At 47.9% G+C, this 14,577-nt stretch overlaps 1 protein-coding gene across 1 annotated transcript; it reads right to left on the reverse strand.

Annotated features, from left to right (window-relative positions):
• Positions 1–2,356: 2,356 nt before the first annotated feature.
• rxfp2a (relaxin family peptide receptor 2a) lies at positions 2,357–13,008 on the reverse strand (the record flags this gene model as incomplete). Its single annotated transcript, XM_067228865.1, has 14 exons — positions 2,357–2,643; positions 3,355–3,573; positions 3,874–4,042; positions 4,284–4,379; positions 4,556–4,701; positions 6,069–6,298; positions 6,529–6,600; positions 6,785–6,856; positions 7,102–7,173; positions 7,370–7,441; positions 9,528–9,599; positions 11,059–11,133; positions 12,444–12,515; positions 12,923–13,008. Coding segments are annotated over 14 exons (1,719 nt in total), but the record flags the coding sequence as incomplete, so codon positions are not given.
• Positions 13,009–14,577: the final 1,569 nt, after the last annotated feature.

Below are 14,577 nucleotides of genomic sequence, written 5' to 3' on the forward strand. Positions count from 1 at the left end.
AATGAAAACATGTTCCCTACCTTGTGCGAATTTGAAAAGCAGTTTAAACCGTCATGTCCCGGTTTGAAAGCTTTGTTTATGTGTATTCCCGTGTTATCATCAGTCGTCTCGCGTCTCCTCCGGGAATCTTGCCTCTTCAGCTGACAGCTTTGGAGCGCTCGCTGACAGCACTCCGCCCTTAGCAACCAATCAGATGTGGGTCCTTTGCTGACGGGTGGTAGTCATTGGCTGCTTGTCCTGTCTGTCAATCAAGCTCTGTGGGTGCACTTTGGTCCTGTGGTCGTCCACCTGCCACAAGAAGGATGCTCGCCTCGGAAAATGTGAAATGACTGGACTGGAAATGTGGAATTACCAGAGAACGAAATGGCCCAGGTTTTGTGTCATTTAGTCACATCAAACGTCGCTTATTCCTCGTAGCAAAATACTGCATAGACACATCTATTAATACCACGTCCAAACCTGGGGTACATATTTTACAAATAGCTTAGGGTCAAATACAAATATATCTGATGGAACAAGAGTACTAGGTTTTTAGAAATAAACACCATATCGAATATAGTTGCTTTATTCCTTGTTTACAAACTCAAATGCACACGTGTTCTTAGTATTGCACAAATACCCATAACACACCCTGCCTTGTCATGCATAGCTAATGCTTTCCTTATGGGGACAAGTACTCACTCACTCATCTCCCTTTTCCTTTATTCCATCAGCCCCCCCCCCCTTCATCCCCTTCATTCCTTTCCTCCACTTCCCCCCCCCCCTTCCTTCTCTTCCATCCTCCTGTCCTTCCTTCCTTCCTTCCATCCTTCCTTCCACCCCCAATTCTCTTCTTTTCTCTTCATCTCCACATCTCTCTGCAACAGATGAGACCATTTTCTCAGTTTTCCTCTGTGCAAGGTTGATTATTCAAACGCAACTTTTACATATTAAAAACAGCTCAATGTTTCAAATAAGTATAAATAGTAAAATATCCACGTTAAGAGAGCCTCACACAAGCTGAGGAGCACAAGCTATTGTCAAGGCTATGGATTCAGACTGGCTGAATGTATCTTCAATCTAATCTATTTAGTCAGTTTTATGTGTATTTATATAGTTTTTATGTTTCGTGTCTTTCTGATCAAAAACATCCATATTTTAAGTTGTTTGCTTGTTATCCAGGCCAGTAACATTATAAATACATGTATGTATGTATCTACACGCAGTGTGGAAAGATGCGAACAGGTAAAACAGATGTGTACATAATGACATCACAGTAGTGTACAGCCAATAGAGGAGCAGCAGAAGCAACATGGTAGAGCCATGTAACACAGTGTGTATGAAGACCCAGAATATGAGGGATTAGAGAAACAAAAAGCGAATGAGGGGTTGAAACAAACACAGACTGTACAGTAAAGTACATTCAGACAAACAGAACAATATTTTTCCCTTTCATCTTTTAGAAAAGGTGACTTATTTCGCCCTTATTCACTGTGTTGAGTGTAGGGCAAGTCTAGCCCAGCCCTTGAGTAGTTTCCGAGATCAGATCCTAATAAGGCCATTCATTTGCTTCAAATAAGAAGGTTCTAGTTCATTTTTATGTACAAATAGTAACATAATTACAACCTTTATACATTTCCTCTGACACTCGTGAAGTAGACGTTATGAAAAATAAAATAAAAAAATGTACAAAAAGAGAAAAGTCTTTGACTAGTTCCCCTTATCTCACCAAAAGCTATGAGATGTGTGGGAACTTTCACTTTCTCCCGGTATCCAAGGCCTGTTTCAGCCCTTTCTTCTTCCTGTCTTTCTAACTGAATCCATGTCTTTTTCCCCACTGCTACAAGTGATGCTGGTCCGGATTTAGAGAGCCCACCTGCTCATCCTGGAATCTCAAGAATGCACGACTTCATGAGGAATAATGGGGTGGGTAACTATTACTGTTCTCACCCATTCCATCTCGACCCTTCCGTCTTCTTTCCTCCTCCACCCTTCATCTCAACCAGCGTCCTCCGTCAGTCAGTGAGCTGCATGCCACTGGTGGTGGTGGGTGGGGGGGGGGAGAGTCTGGGGAAGGGAGGGACATAGAGTTTGTGACCTTCCCAGTGGAGAACCACGAATGGCAACACTTGAGGCAAGATGGCAAGAGCAGAGTTTGGACAAAACGCTTGCGAGACACAAAAGCGCATGGGCCCCGGGGTGGTTCAATATTCCAACTTTCCTTCCTCGTATCCATGTCCGACCGATCCAGTGTCGGAAGAGCAGGAAGCCCAGGAGGGGCAGACACCACCCCCAAACACCCCCCACCCTCCAGATATGTCAGGGAGGCACGTCTTCACCCCCCCCCCTACCCATACGCCTTCACCCTATACCCCTCTCCGTCCACCTCCCACCGCCCTCACCCGTACCGGGGGTCCATGTCTGTCAGGGAGATGCAGGGGAGGTAGGAGGGGGGCTCAAAATACCCCTGCCGTGAGGCCTCCACGTAGATGGTGGAGGAGGTGACGCTCTTGCGGTCCTTCTTCAGGGTGGACCTCCTCTGCCAGCGGCACAGCAACACGTCCACCTGCTCCCTGAAGAAGCTGGTGGTCAGCGTGTAGAGGATGGGGTTCAGGGCGCTGTTGATGGGCAGGATGAAAATCACCACCCAGGACGAGATGGAGCCTGAGGGGAGGGGGAGAGGACAAGTCTATGCACGTTCATCTTAGTCGATGTGTAGGTTTGTGTGTGCGTGTTTGGGGCTTTAAGCATGAATGCATGATTGGGTGTGTGTGTGTTTGAATGAGTGTCTTTAAATACAAATACACTGTTTACGTGAGGACGTGTTTACAATATTTACCCTTCTCACATGTATGTAACCAGTATGTAATGTAAGAAAACATGTTTGTAACCAGTATGTAATGAGATAAAAGCATGTATTTAACCAGTATGTAATGTAAGAAAACATATATGTAACCAGTATGTAATGTAAGAAAACATGTAAGTAACCAGTATGTAATGTATACAAACATGTAGGGAGTCAGGTGGCTGAGCGGTTAGGGAATCGGGCTAGTTTTCAGAATGTTGCCGGTTCAATTCCCGGCCGTGCAAAATGACGTTGAGTCCTTGGGCAAGGCACTTCACCCTACTTGCCTCGGGGGGGAATGTCCCTGTACTTACTGTAAGTCGCTCTGGATAAGAGCGTCTGCTAAATGACTAAATGTATGTAATGTAAGCAGTATGTAACCAGTATGTAAAGTATAAAAACATGTAAGTAACCTGTATGTAATGTAACATGTATGTAACCAGTATGTAATGTAACATGTATGTAACCAGTATGTAATGTAACATGTATGTAACCAGTATGTAACGTAACATGTATGTAACAACACTCACCTGGAATCTCCACTTCCAGCAGAGACAGGATCTTGACGAGGAAGATGGGGATCCAGCAGAGGGCGTCCGAGAACACGATGAAGAAGAAGCGGTTGGCCACGGCGACGTCTCTATGGAGACGGCTCCTCACGTCGGTGGCGTTGATGCCCGTGTTGTAGATGGAGTAGAACATGCTGGAGTAGGAGAACACGATCACCAGGAACGCTACCAGGTTCAGACCTGCGGTGAGAACACACACACACACCACACACCCCACACACAGACGTGGATACACGTGCACATGAACACACACACACAGACACACACACTATCAACAAAACAACATTCCAGAGCAGTGAAAACCTTGTTCGCTCTGTGAATTGCAGATAACTCGACACACATGTTTTTTTACTCAACAACCGACACCCGTACTAAACCAGCCCACGCAGAAACGGTTGTCAGTGCCCTGAAAAGATTGATAAGCTTTGTCACGCTGTTGCAACAAAAATCCCTCCGCGCTGTCCCAGCCTGAGGCCCTACCCAGGAATATGCCCGTGGAGTATCCCTCCGCCACTGGCTTCTCCTGCCTGTCTGAGTGCAGGGGAAAGCAGACCCCGTTACGGCCGTAATAGTTCCCAAACAGGTCCTCGTTCATGAGGGGCACGGCGGCGATCACGAAGCCCAGCAGCCAGATGGACACCAGCACCACCTGGTGGAGGAAGAGGGAACAACAGCTTCAGACTGCGTTCCGGGGGAGACGCTTTGAAGGAATGGAAGTGTTCCTAACCTGGACTTACTCTGTGTTTTCTGCTCTTTTACACTGACTAGTATGGTCAGTAGTACAAGTTTAAGTATTGGCTTTTTTTGATTCTTTAATTTTTACTTGTACATCCCTATTGTGAAAGGATTTTACACTCGGACTAATTAGACATCCCCCTTCTTGAACTCACCACAATCTGGAACTTTCCAGGCCGCAGGTGGCTAAAGGGGAAGACGATGACCAGGAACTTCTCCATGGTCAGGTAGGTCAGCAAGAGAACTGACACCTGCGTGTCACAAAGGATCAAGACTGACACCGACATCCTCCAGAAGGACCTGACCAGTCACCTTTTATTTCCTCCGACCGTTCGGCATGCATCGGCGACGAGCGCGCGTGTATGTGTGCGCGTGTTCGCGTGCGTGCGCGTGCGAGGCGTGACTGCGGGCACGTGTGTGTTCACACCTCTGAGGAGAGCATGGCCAGGAAGCCGATGGTTCGACACTCGATGCTCTCCATCCACATCAGAGCGTTGCGGTTATATTGCCCCCTGTACTTCATATCGAACACACCGACGAAGAACAGATACACGCCCATCAGGCAGTCAGCACCTGTAGAGGAGGAGGGAGGGGAGGGACGGTGAGGAGACAAGAGACAGAGATTAGAGGAGAGGAAGGGATGGAGGTAGAGGTCGATAATGAGAGAGATTGAAAGCAGGGATGGGGGGGGCGGGGTTTCGGGCTCCCCGCCAAACCTCTTCTGCGCTAGACTGCTCCGGGTCACGTCGTGACATCCGCAGAGAGCTCTAAACCTTTCCTGACCTATCAGCTCCGGGGGAGGATCGCGCCACGAGCCGCCTCGCGGACAGAGCTCGGACGGCGCGGCCAGGCGCTCTCCCGCTGCTCCCTCAGCGGACGAGGTAATCAGCACACCCCCCCTCTACAAAAGCCCAGCCAGCGAGGCACAAAGAGAGAGAGACGGGGCGAGCCAGCCAGCCGGCCAATGAGGGCTTCTGTCCAGAACATTCAGGAAATGATTACTTAACCTGTTGGTATGGCGATGTCAGGGTGACCAATCTGGAGCTCCCAGAGAAGGATGCTCAATCGGAAAGAACACTTCTTGGTTAATTACAAGGGCTGTCAGGTATTAAAACACGCTTCCTGTCTCTGATTCTCCTCGTTAGTGCAATTGCCATCCCCCAGGGCTCCTGTTCGGTTGTCACAGGGTGTTCATCTGGTGCCTCAGCGTGTCGTTCCCACCTAACTATGCTGTCTTTTCTGTCATCTCACTTTTCTCTGGCTTTCACACAGCCACCCACCCGCCCGCCCCCGCATACACGATAAACACTTCCTGTCATCAAGCTCCCAAGCACAGCGTCAGAAACAGTGGGGAAGGGTGCGTGCGCACGTGCGTGTGAAACAACCAGTCTTTCATCGGAAATGTTGTGAACATCTGGGGTTACCCTTTTCGCAGTGCAGAAAGACTGCATTTAATCAGAGCGGACACCACTCGCCGAACTGTAATTTCTGTGTCAGAAATGAGTCGCACAAATGGGCAGCGTGTGTGCGTCTGTGGTTTCTGGGGTGTGTAAACGGTTACGTGCTGAACTGAATGTATGAGGGGGTAAAAAAAAAAGTAAAACAAAACAAAACAAACATCTGTACCCTGGTGGCGTACAGCTTTCATGGAAATACGCACTCAGGCATGACAGGCCTCCTGTTCGATGACTTTCGGGCGGTATCGAGGGGGCAGATGTGCGTGTTGTGGAAACATTTACATTTAGTCATTTAGCAGACGCTCTTATCCAGAGCGACTTACAGTAAGTACAGGGACATTCTCCCCGAGGCAAGTAGGGTGAAGTGCCTTGCCCAAGGACACAATGTCAGTTGGCATGACCGGGAATCGAACTGGCAACCTTCGGATTACTAGCCCGCTTCCCTCACCGCTCAGCCACCTGACTCCCAAACGGGCTACTCACAACAGAGGACCTTGATGCAGGCAGCGTGGAGGTTGTTCTCGGCGCGCACCAGCGACCTCATGCCGATGACGAAGAGGTTGCCGAAGCAGGTGATGAAGGCCATGACCCAGACGGAGACGCGGAGGACCACGTTGGCCAGCAGGTCCTCGAAGGAGGAGAGGCCGTCCGTGTTGGGCTTACAGGTCCTGACGTGGGGGGCGTAGGAGCAGTACTGGAACGTCTTGAAGTAGCTGGAGGAGGGGAGGGGAGGGGAGGAGAAGGGAGGGAGGGAGGAGGGGGGGGGGGGGAGGAGAGGAGGAAAAAGGAGAGGAGAAAAGGAGAGGGGGAGCAAGAGAAGAAAGGGAAAAACAAGAGATCTCATTATTCAAACACCATTTGATACCAGAAGAGACCCAATCACACAGCATATAAACCTTAGACAGGGAGTATGGCTGTGTCCAGTTTCCTGGTAGATACGCACATGTGGGATAGGTTTCTCAAGGGGACGAACATCTTGGTCTGGATGTCAGGTATCTCTATACCCTCCAAGGCTCTACAAGACAGGCCACAACGTCTCATCAATACCGACAGTTACTATTTCTACATGTGCATGACTATTAGACTGAGGCGCTTGTGACTGTGTGTGTGTGTGTGTGAGAGAGAGAGCGTATGTGTGTATGAGAGAGAGAGTGTGTGTGTATGAGAGAGAGAGCGTATGTGTGTGTGTATACACTTACAAAGACTGGAGTTGTGTCAGATGATCAAAGTGGCCTGGGTGGATATGGAGCAGCGGGTTGTGGGATATATTTCTATGAAGAACAAAAAACAAGTACGGTTTCAATAAAATATATTGTTATGAAATATTAAAAAGTCTTTTTAGGCGTTTCAAGACCCCGGGGACGAAGTGCTTACGGAGACATTTTCGGACTTCGCCAGATTAGCTGCGAACTTGTTCAGAAACTCCAATCAGTGGGTTCCTACCCCCCTGCCCCCCAGACTCATTCTGTTGAGCACGGCTTGAGCAACACAAGTGGGTTCATAATCTGCAACTCACAGTTTGATGAGTGACTTGAGGCTCCTGAAGGTGGAGTTATGCAGCGCACTTATACGGTTATTGGACAGGTCTCTGAAGAGGAACACGAAACAGAATGAAGGATGAAAAGTGAGAGGTGACAAAGTCTGACGAGTGAAACCGAAGATGATTTGCTGACGCGATGACGCATTCATTAAACAATGAGTGTCAGAGTGCGAGAGAGAGAGAGAGAGAGAGAGAGAGAGATAGAGAGAGAGAGAGAGAGAGACAGATGGTGAGTTTCACTCACAAGTCAACCAGCTCCCAGAGAGACTGGAATGTGTTCTCAGGAAGACTGCTGATCTGGTTGTCCATCAGTATGCTAGGAAACGAAACACAGGCCACATATCAGGGCGGGCTGAAAAAACAGAGACGTAGGCCACAAACAAGGTTGGAAAACTTTTCAGACAGATAGGTCTCGGTTGCTGTAAATGTACTTTGCAGGACACTGACTCTGACTTTCTGTCACACACATGCACGTACGCGCACACACACACACAGTGACAGACCATTTTCCCGGGGCAACATCATTACTGTAATATGCCATTATACCATTATTATTATTCCAATGTACCAATGGCAGCGGTAGCCTGATTTATGACAAATTGAAAAATGCAATCTCTCTTCCCAAAATAACGGAATAAGACACATGAGAGAGAGACACAGAGAGAGAGAGAGACACAGAGAGAGAGAGAGAGACAGAGAGAGAGAGAGACAGACAGACAGACAGAGAGAGAGAGAGAGAGACAGCGAGGGAGAGGCAGAGGGAAAGGCAGAGAGAGAGCAATTCACTTTGGTTGATTATGATTTGATTTCGATTTTCGGATTTATTGTCACTGTGTCTTGCAAATTGTTGTTTTCTGTTCTTGACGCTGTTGTGTCTGGTGTTGTTGCTGTATAGTTGTGCTAGCTGTGGTATGTTTGTTGCCACTTTTTGTTCATGTGGGCGTTTTGTTATTGCCACATGTTCCGGACAATACTGGCTCTTGTTCCTTGTGTTGTTTTTGGCTGGTGTTGTTGATGTATGGTTGTCTGTTGTTGTGCCTCTAGCTTTGGCTATACGGTTGTAATGACTGTCATGCTAATAAAGCTGAATTGAATTGAATTCAATCAGAGAGACAGAGAGAGACAGAGAGAGACAGAGAGAGGCAGAGAGAGAGAGACAGAGAGAGAGAGAGAGATAGACAGACAGAGAGAGAGACAGAGAGAGAGAGAGAGACAGAGAGACATAGAGAGAGACAGAGAGAGAGAGAGAGAGAGAGAGGAAGAACGTCAGAAAATGGTGCGAGGAGATTTCCGCACGCGCCACTTTGCGTCTGAGATCTTTGAAAGACTGGGGGTCTCCTGTGGTGCTGACTGAGAAGCGCCCCCCCCCACACACACATCCAAACCCCTCAGAAAGACACGTCTCAGTGAGCTGTCAACTGATTATTCTCACGATTCACACTCAGTGTTCCATAAGTGAGGGCCGGGTGAGACAGGTTTCAGACGTAGAGAGACACTAGGCAGAGACAGGAAACAAGGTCTCGAAGGAGCGAGAACAACATCCTGTCAGTCATGACTTTGTGCTTGCAAGGAAAGCCTTCTTGTCGTTGTCCTAAAAAGGAGATGAGGCAAATGGTGCTTAAGGACGCACACACACACACACACACATGCACCCACACGCTAAACTCACACAGACACGCACACACAGCATACACGAAACCGGCATGCCCGCATAAGCGCACACACACAATAAACCCCCTCCCCTCACACACACACACACACACAGACACACACAGACGCACAGACAATAAACCCCCTCCCCTCGCACACACACACACACACAGACACACACAGACGCACAGACAAATACACGCGCACCAACACACACACGAACACACACTAAATGAACAAACAAGGAGAAACAAAGCCTTCAGGAAAACACACAGCAACCTAGGCAGACAAAGGAGATTCTCGTCCACGGTCGACTCTTCCCACTCCCCAGCCAGCTGTCAAGAGACACAGCTGCAAGCCCTCAGCTGATTGAAGGGAAATAAGACATACTGTAAAAGAATGGAGAACTCACCGGAAGGGGAGTTTACGCTCGTGGGCATGTGAGTTAAGAGCAGGAGTGCGGCGCATATTTAAATGTTGAGGGGTGCTTTGCAGTGTCTCGACAGACCAGGAGCCGACTGTTAGAAAACACGGATGCTACCGTTGACCTATTTCATTTATCGTTGTTCAATGTTTATGTAACCCCCCCCCCCCACACACACACACACACACTGCAAAGGTGGTATAAAATATTGCTCTGTAAAAATCGGAAGTAACATTTCTAGATGTTATAATTGAGACGTGGGTCTATACGTTTCTATGTGGAAGCACACACACACACACACGGAGCTTTCCAGTAGTGCTGGACTCACAGAACAGTCAGCTTGCTGCAGGACCTCAGCGAGGCGTGGCTGAGGCTTTGGATGTGGTTCCCCTCTGCGTCTCTGGTGGAGGGAGAGACACAACACAGGAGAGAGAGGAGGGGATCCTCAGCGAGCAGGCAGGGATTTAAACACAGACACTTGAGAAGGACAAGGGATTTGAACCCAGGCGGAAGAGTGATAGGTAGGGATTTGGACATGTGGCACTTCACAGGGATGAGGGATTTGAACTCATGCAGAAGAGTGATAGGTAAGGATTTGAACACGTACTTCACAGGGATGAGGGATTTGAACTCATGCAGAAGAGTGATAGGTAACGATTTGAACACGTACTTCACAGGGATGAGGGATTTGAACTCATGCAGAAGAGTGATAGGTAAGGATTTGAACACGTACTTCACAGGGATGAGGGATTTGAACTCATGCAGAAGAGTGATAGGTAAGGATTTGAACATGTACTTCACAGGGATAGGGGATATGAAAATATAGCAAGATGGGACAGTGGATATGAAATTAGACAGAAGTGGCAAATAAAGACCCTTTTCTGGAAATTGAATTTGAGCCATGACAGTTTTGAGAGACAGGGAGACAGGTTTTAATTGTGGTAGGAGGTGGGGATTTAAACACAGACTGTTTGGAGAGCATGAAAAAAGCTGTGTTGTTCACAGAAATATGTACGTGTCGAAACTCACACACAAGGTCATTGTGACCAGCCAGGTCCCTATTAGGAGGCAGACACAGAACGCACACTCACACACATCCCTACGCAGACACACACACACACGCTCACACACACACACTGTCACGCTGACCCAATATTCAGCAGTCCAGGACCTATTCTTCTTCCACCAAACACTCATCTCCTCCCCTTTACTCTCTCTTCTCCTTCTCTCCCTCTCCCTCTCCCCCCTCCCCCCCCCCCCCACCTCTCTCTCTCTCTCTCTCTCTCTCTCTGTATCCCTCTCTCTCTCTCTCTCTCTCTCTCTCTCTCATCACTCTGTTTCTCTTTCTCTCTCCTCGGTCGGTGTCTCCTCTACCTGTCTGTCCATTTATCACTCTCTCTCCCTTTCCTCGTCTTCCTCTCTCTCTCATCTCTCTGTTTCTCTCTCTCTCTTTCATCTCTCTGTTTCTCTTTCTCTCTCCTCGGTCGGTGTCTCCTCTACCTGTCTGTCCATTTATCACTCTCTCTCCCTCTCCTCGTCTTCCTCTCTCTCTCTCTCTCTCTCTCTCTCTCTCTCTCTCTCTCTCTCTCTCTCTCTCTCTCTCTCTCCCTCTTGTCTTAGTGTGACGGACTCAGATGATCCCATCTCAATCTCCCCCTGCTGGGGTTCCAATATGGACGTCGTCATTGGGAGATATCACTGCCAAAGGGGACGACTGAGATCGTGTTTTCCTACTTTAATGAGGATATTGAAATTGATGCCGTGAAAATGATTAGTGCTCCCACTCTAACACGGCTGATCTCACGCACGCACGCACACACACACACACACACACAAAGAGTTATCCAGTGAGTACTCACAGCCACCCTAGGGAGGGCAGGTGGTGACAGAGGCTTGGCGAAGGAAGTTGATGCATCGAGGTGTTGATCATGGAGCTGATGAGAGAGGAGAAACGCTTCAGGGAGGACTCACACACGCACGCACTCACACACGCACGCACGCACACACACACGCACACACGCACGCACGCACACACACACACACACACACTGGCTCGTACACAGAGATGCATAGTCATCCAGATCCATACAACATATCCATCCATACAAACGCACACAGAGACACGCATTCACGCACGCAGAGTCACACGCACACACACACACACACACAAACATGCTCATGAGTACAGACACACTCACTACACACTAACCTCATACCCAGAGATGCACAGAGACACACACAGGCACATACACATGTGCGCTCGCACAGAACATACCCACTAACACACACAGATGCAAAGATTCATACACACACACACACACACACACACACACACAAATAAACACCCCAAGGGGAACCAACACAGTTGAAACCATTATTTGGCGACTGCTCTGTGCTCGACTAATCAGCCTGAGGTCTAATCTGGTCATCAAACTAAGTCAGGGTAAACATTCCCCCAAGCACAGGTAACATCCTGGCCAGAAGCAATTAGCCTGTTAGCACCTCGACACTAGATATTCCGGAACAATGCAACAATGCCCTCCCTTTTCCCTCTGGGACTCCTTGTCCAGGCATCGCTCCTGTAATCACTCTGTCATGGATTCAAGCTACGTTAAGCCGTGGTCTACCACGTCCAGTGGCTCACTGTGAAAGCATCACGTTCCTTTAGCACGCTAGTTTCACGCGAGTCAGAGTTCCATCCCTCAGTGCTGTCTGGCAGCACACACACACACAGATGGTAGGTTCGAGTCCCCTGCAGTCGGTGCGGTCGTTTCTCATCCCGGCCCCCGAAGCAGGCAAGGACAACAAGCAATATTCAACAGTGGGAGACGGTCTCTCATTATCATTTCCTAATCAACGTTAATGAGAGAGTGAACGATAGAATAATGAAATGGGAGACGGAGAGAGAGAAGAGGAGCCAGGAGAGGGCGTGGATGTGTGTGTGCGTCTTTCATCTCTTCATTAAGTGTTCCTTTTAGCGGTGTGGGTTTGTGTTCCCACCTCTTAATCAGATGTTCATTAAGTTAGAGGAAAGAACTTGGACGAACTCGAAAGGAGACAACAGCTTGCGTGCAAGATAGGAGGCGAGGCACACACACACACGCACACCGGGCCACTTACAGACACACACACACTCGCACACAAATACAGGGGCGTCAAACACACACACACACAGCGGCATACACACCAGGGGAAGGGAAAAAGCATCCATCCACACACACACACACACAGCAGTGCAACCCACAGGAAGGTGAGTAACGGGAGGCCTAGGAATGTATCCTGAGTCAGGTTCTTCAGTGGGTTGTGATCCAGCACTCTGCAGAGGGAGAATACAACCATTAGAGTCAATCACTTGGGATTTACCTTCCTATTCTTCATTCCTGTACTAGTTCTTTTCTTCAATTCTAGACCTAATATGTTATTTGTATTCATATCCAAGTCAAAGAAAAATGAAGTAAGAATGTTCCTAAGTAAGAATAGTCCTTTCAGGAACACAAGGACATGCACAGAATGGCAATTACAATAAGATTAAAGTTAGTCTTTGTGGGGGGGATCAGTTTGCCGCAGTATTCGACAGTCAGACCGTGAGGGTGTCAACTTATCCTACATGGATTCAAAAGTAGTTTTACCAGTACTGTGAATGAAAATACATCCAAGTTGGTGTGTGTGTGCGTGTGTGTTTGTGTCGGTGTGTGATTGTGTGTGTCCATTGCTCTCACTCACAGCCAGTTCAATTTGTGGAGTTCACTGAATATCCCAGGACTGAGAGAGGAAATACGGTTCTGGCTGAGAAACCTGAGAAAGAGCGAGAGACAGAGAGAAAGAAAGAGAGAGAGAGAGAGAGAGAGAGAGAGAGAGAGAGGGAGAGAGAGAGAGAGAGAGAAACAGAGAGAGAAAGAGAGAGAAAGAACGAAATTGAGAGAGAGAGAAAGAGAAACAGAGAAATAAAGAGAGAAAAATCTTTAAGCCACTGCCCTTGCTGGGGCGGATGCTGTTTCAGATGTACAACATAACATTCCAAACAGACAAAACTCCACAGAAAATACACACACAAAACCCTTTATGTTTGGTACAATATGAAGAGAAAAACTCTCATTACCCCAACACGGGCGCTAACAAAGACCTAAAGAAACAAAAAAAAAAAAGAAGAAAGAGGGATGGAGAAAAGTAAGAGAGTCAAAAGAAAGAGACAAGAGAGAGAGAGAGAGACAGAACGACAAAGAGAGCGAGAGATGAGAAGACAGGCTGGCTTTTACACAGCGACAGAGCGAGCCGCAGAGAAGCACCAGACGCGACTTCAGATCTCAGACTCGCGTCTGAGACGATGGCCAACAGTCGTCCTCTCTTTGGACCAAACCCCCCCCCTGCTCAGAATCATCCCCAGACCACCCTTCTAAGGGACAGACTGCGCAAAGCATAGAAAGATAGCGAGACGCACCGGGGAGACAAGCCACTAACTGTGTATCCTTTTCAAAAGCCCTTAAAACAACAATAATATTTACTACTGTATGAGCAAGGCCTCTCCTGTTGGTTATATGTCACGAGACAGTTTATGGGCAATGCAGCGCTATAAAGTATGCACAATAAAGTAGAGTTTAGTGCAATGTCGGATAGGAGAGGACTGATGGGGAGTTATGACACAGAAGGAATTGTGGGACTTCCAACTTGTGTATGTGTGTGTTTTGGTGCGAGAGAAACAGTGTGGCAGGCAATTTGGAACCACAAATGCCCAGTAAGACCAGCCACGCCATATGGGTGGAATAATTGCATTTAATTGAGTCATTTGTTTGCTATAACTGCCAAACGGTAGAAAAGGGGGTTGTGGGATATGAAATGAGGAACTACGTAGCGATTAAGACAACTTATACCGACCGGATTTCTGGATGGAAAGTCCCCATCGTAGAGATTTCAAAATATACGATTTATGGAGATGCTAAACATCCCCCATGGATTGCGTTGTCTTGAACCCCATGCGAGGATTCAGCAGTTGCTGTCAGTAGATCTTTGTCTGGGCTCTCCAGAACACCTGAACGACGCGAAGCCAGGTTCCATGACCTCAGGCACAGTTCGGAGGGACGGAGGCAGGGACGTCCAGTATTTCAGGCGTGTACCGCATGCACAATGTACTTCCTGTGGGCTATTGAAAAACTTCTAGCGATGTGAAATTCATTCAATCAAACGCAATACCACCAATGAGTGTGTACTCAGTTTTTAACTGATTAGATTTATGTAATTTAACAGCCTGAATAATGAATACACTTCAAATGAATTGCTAAATGATTTATAAATGGCCATGTCCCATTGGCACAACGGTCTGTGTCTCTAAAGGATCCTAACCCAGCGGCAGGGTATTGTATTCAGTGGTGACTTAACTTCCT

This window comes from Osmerus mordax, chromosome 25, assembly GCF_038355195.1.
Source record: "Osmerus mordax isolate fOsmMor3 chromosome 25, fOsmMor3.pri, whole genome shotgun sequence".
In the NCBI taxonomy this organism is placed as follows: domain Eukaryota; kingdom Metazoa; phylum Chordata; class Actinopteri; order Osmeriformes; family Osmeridae; genus Osmerus; species Osmerus mordax.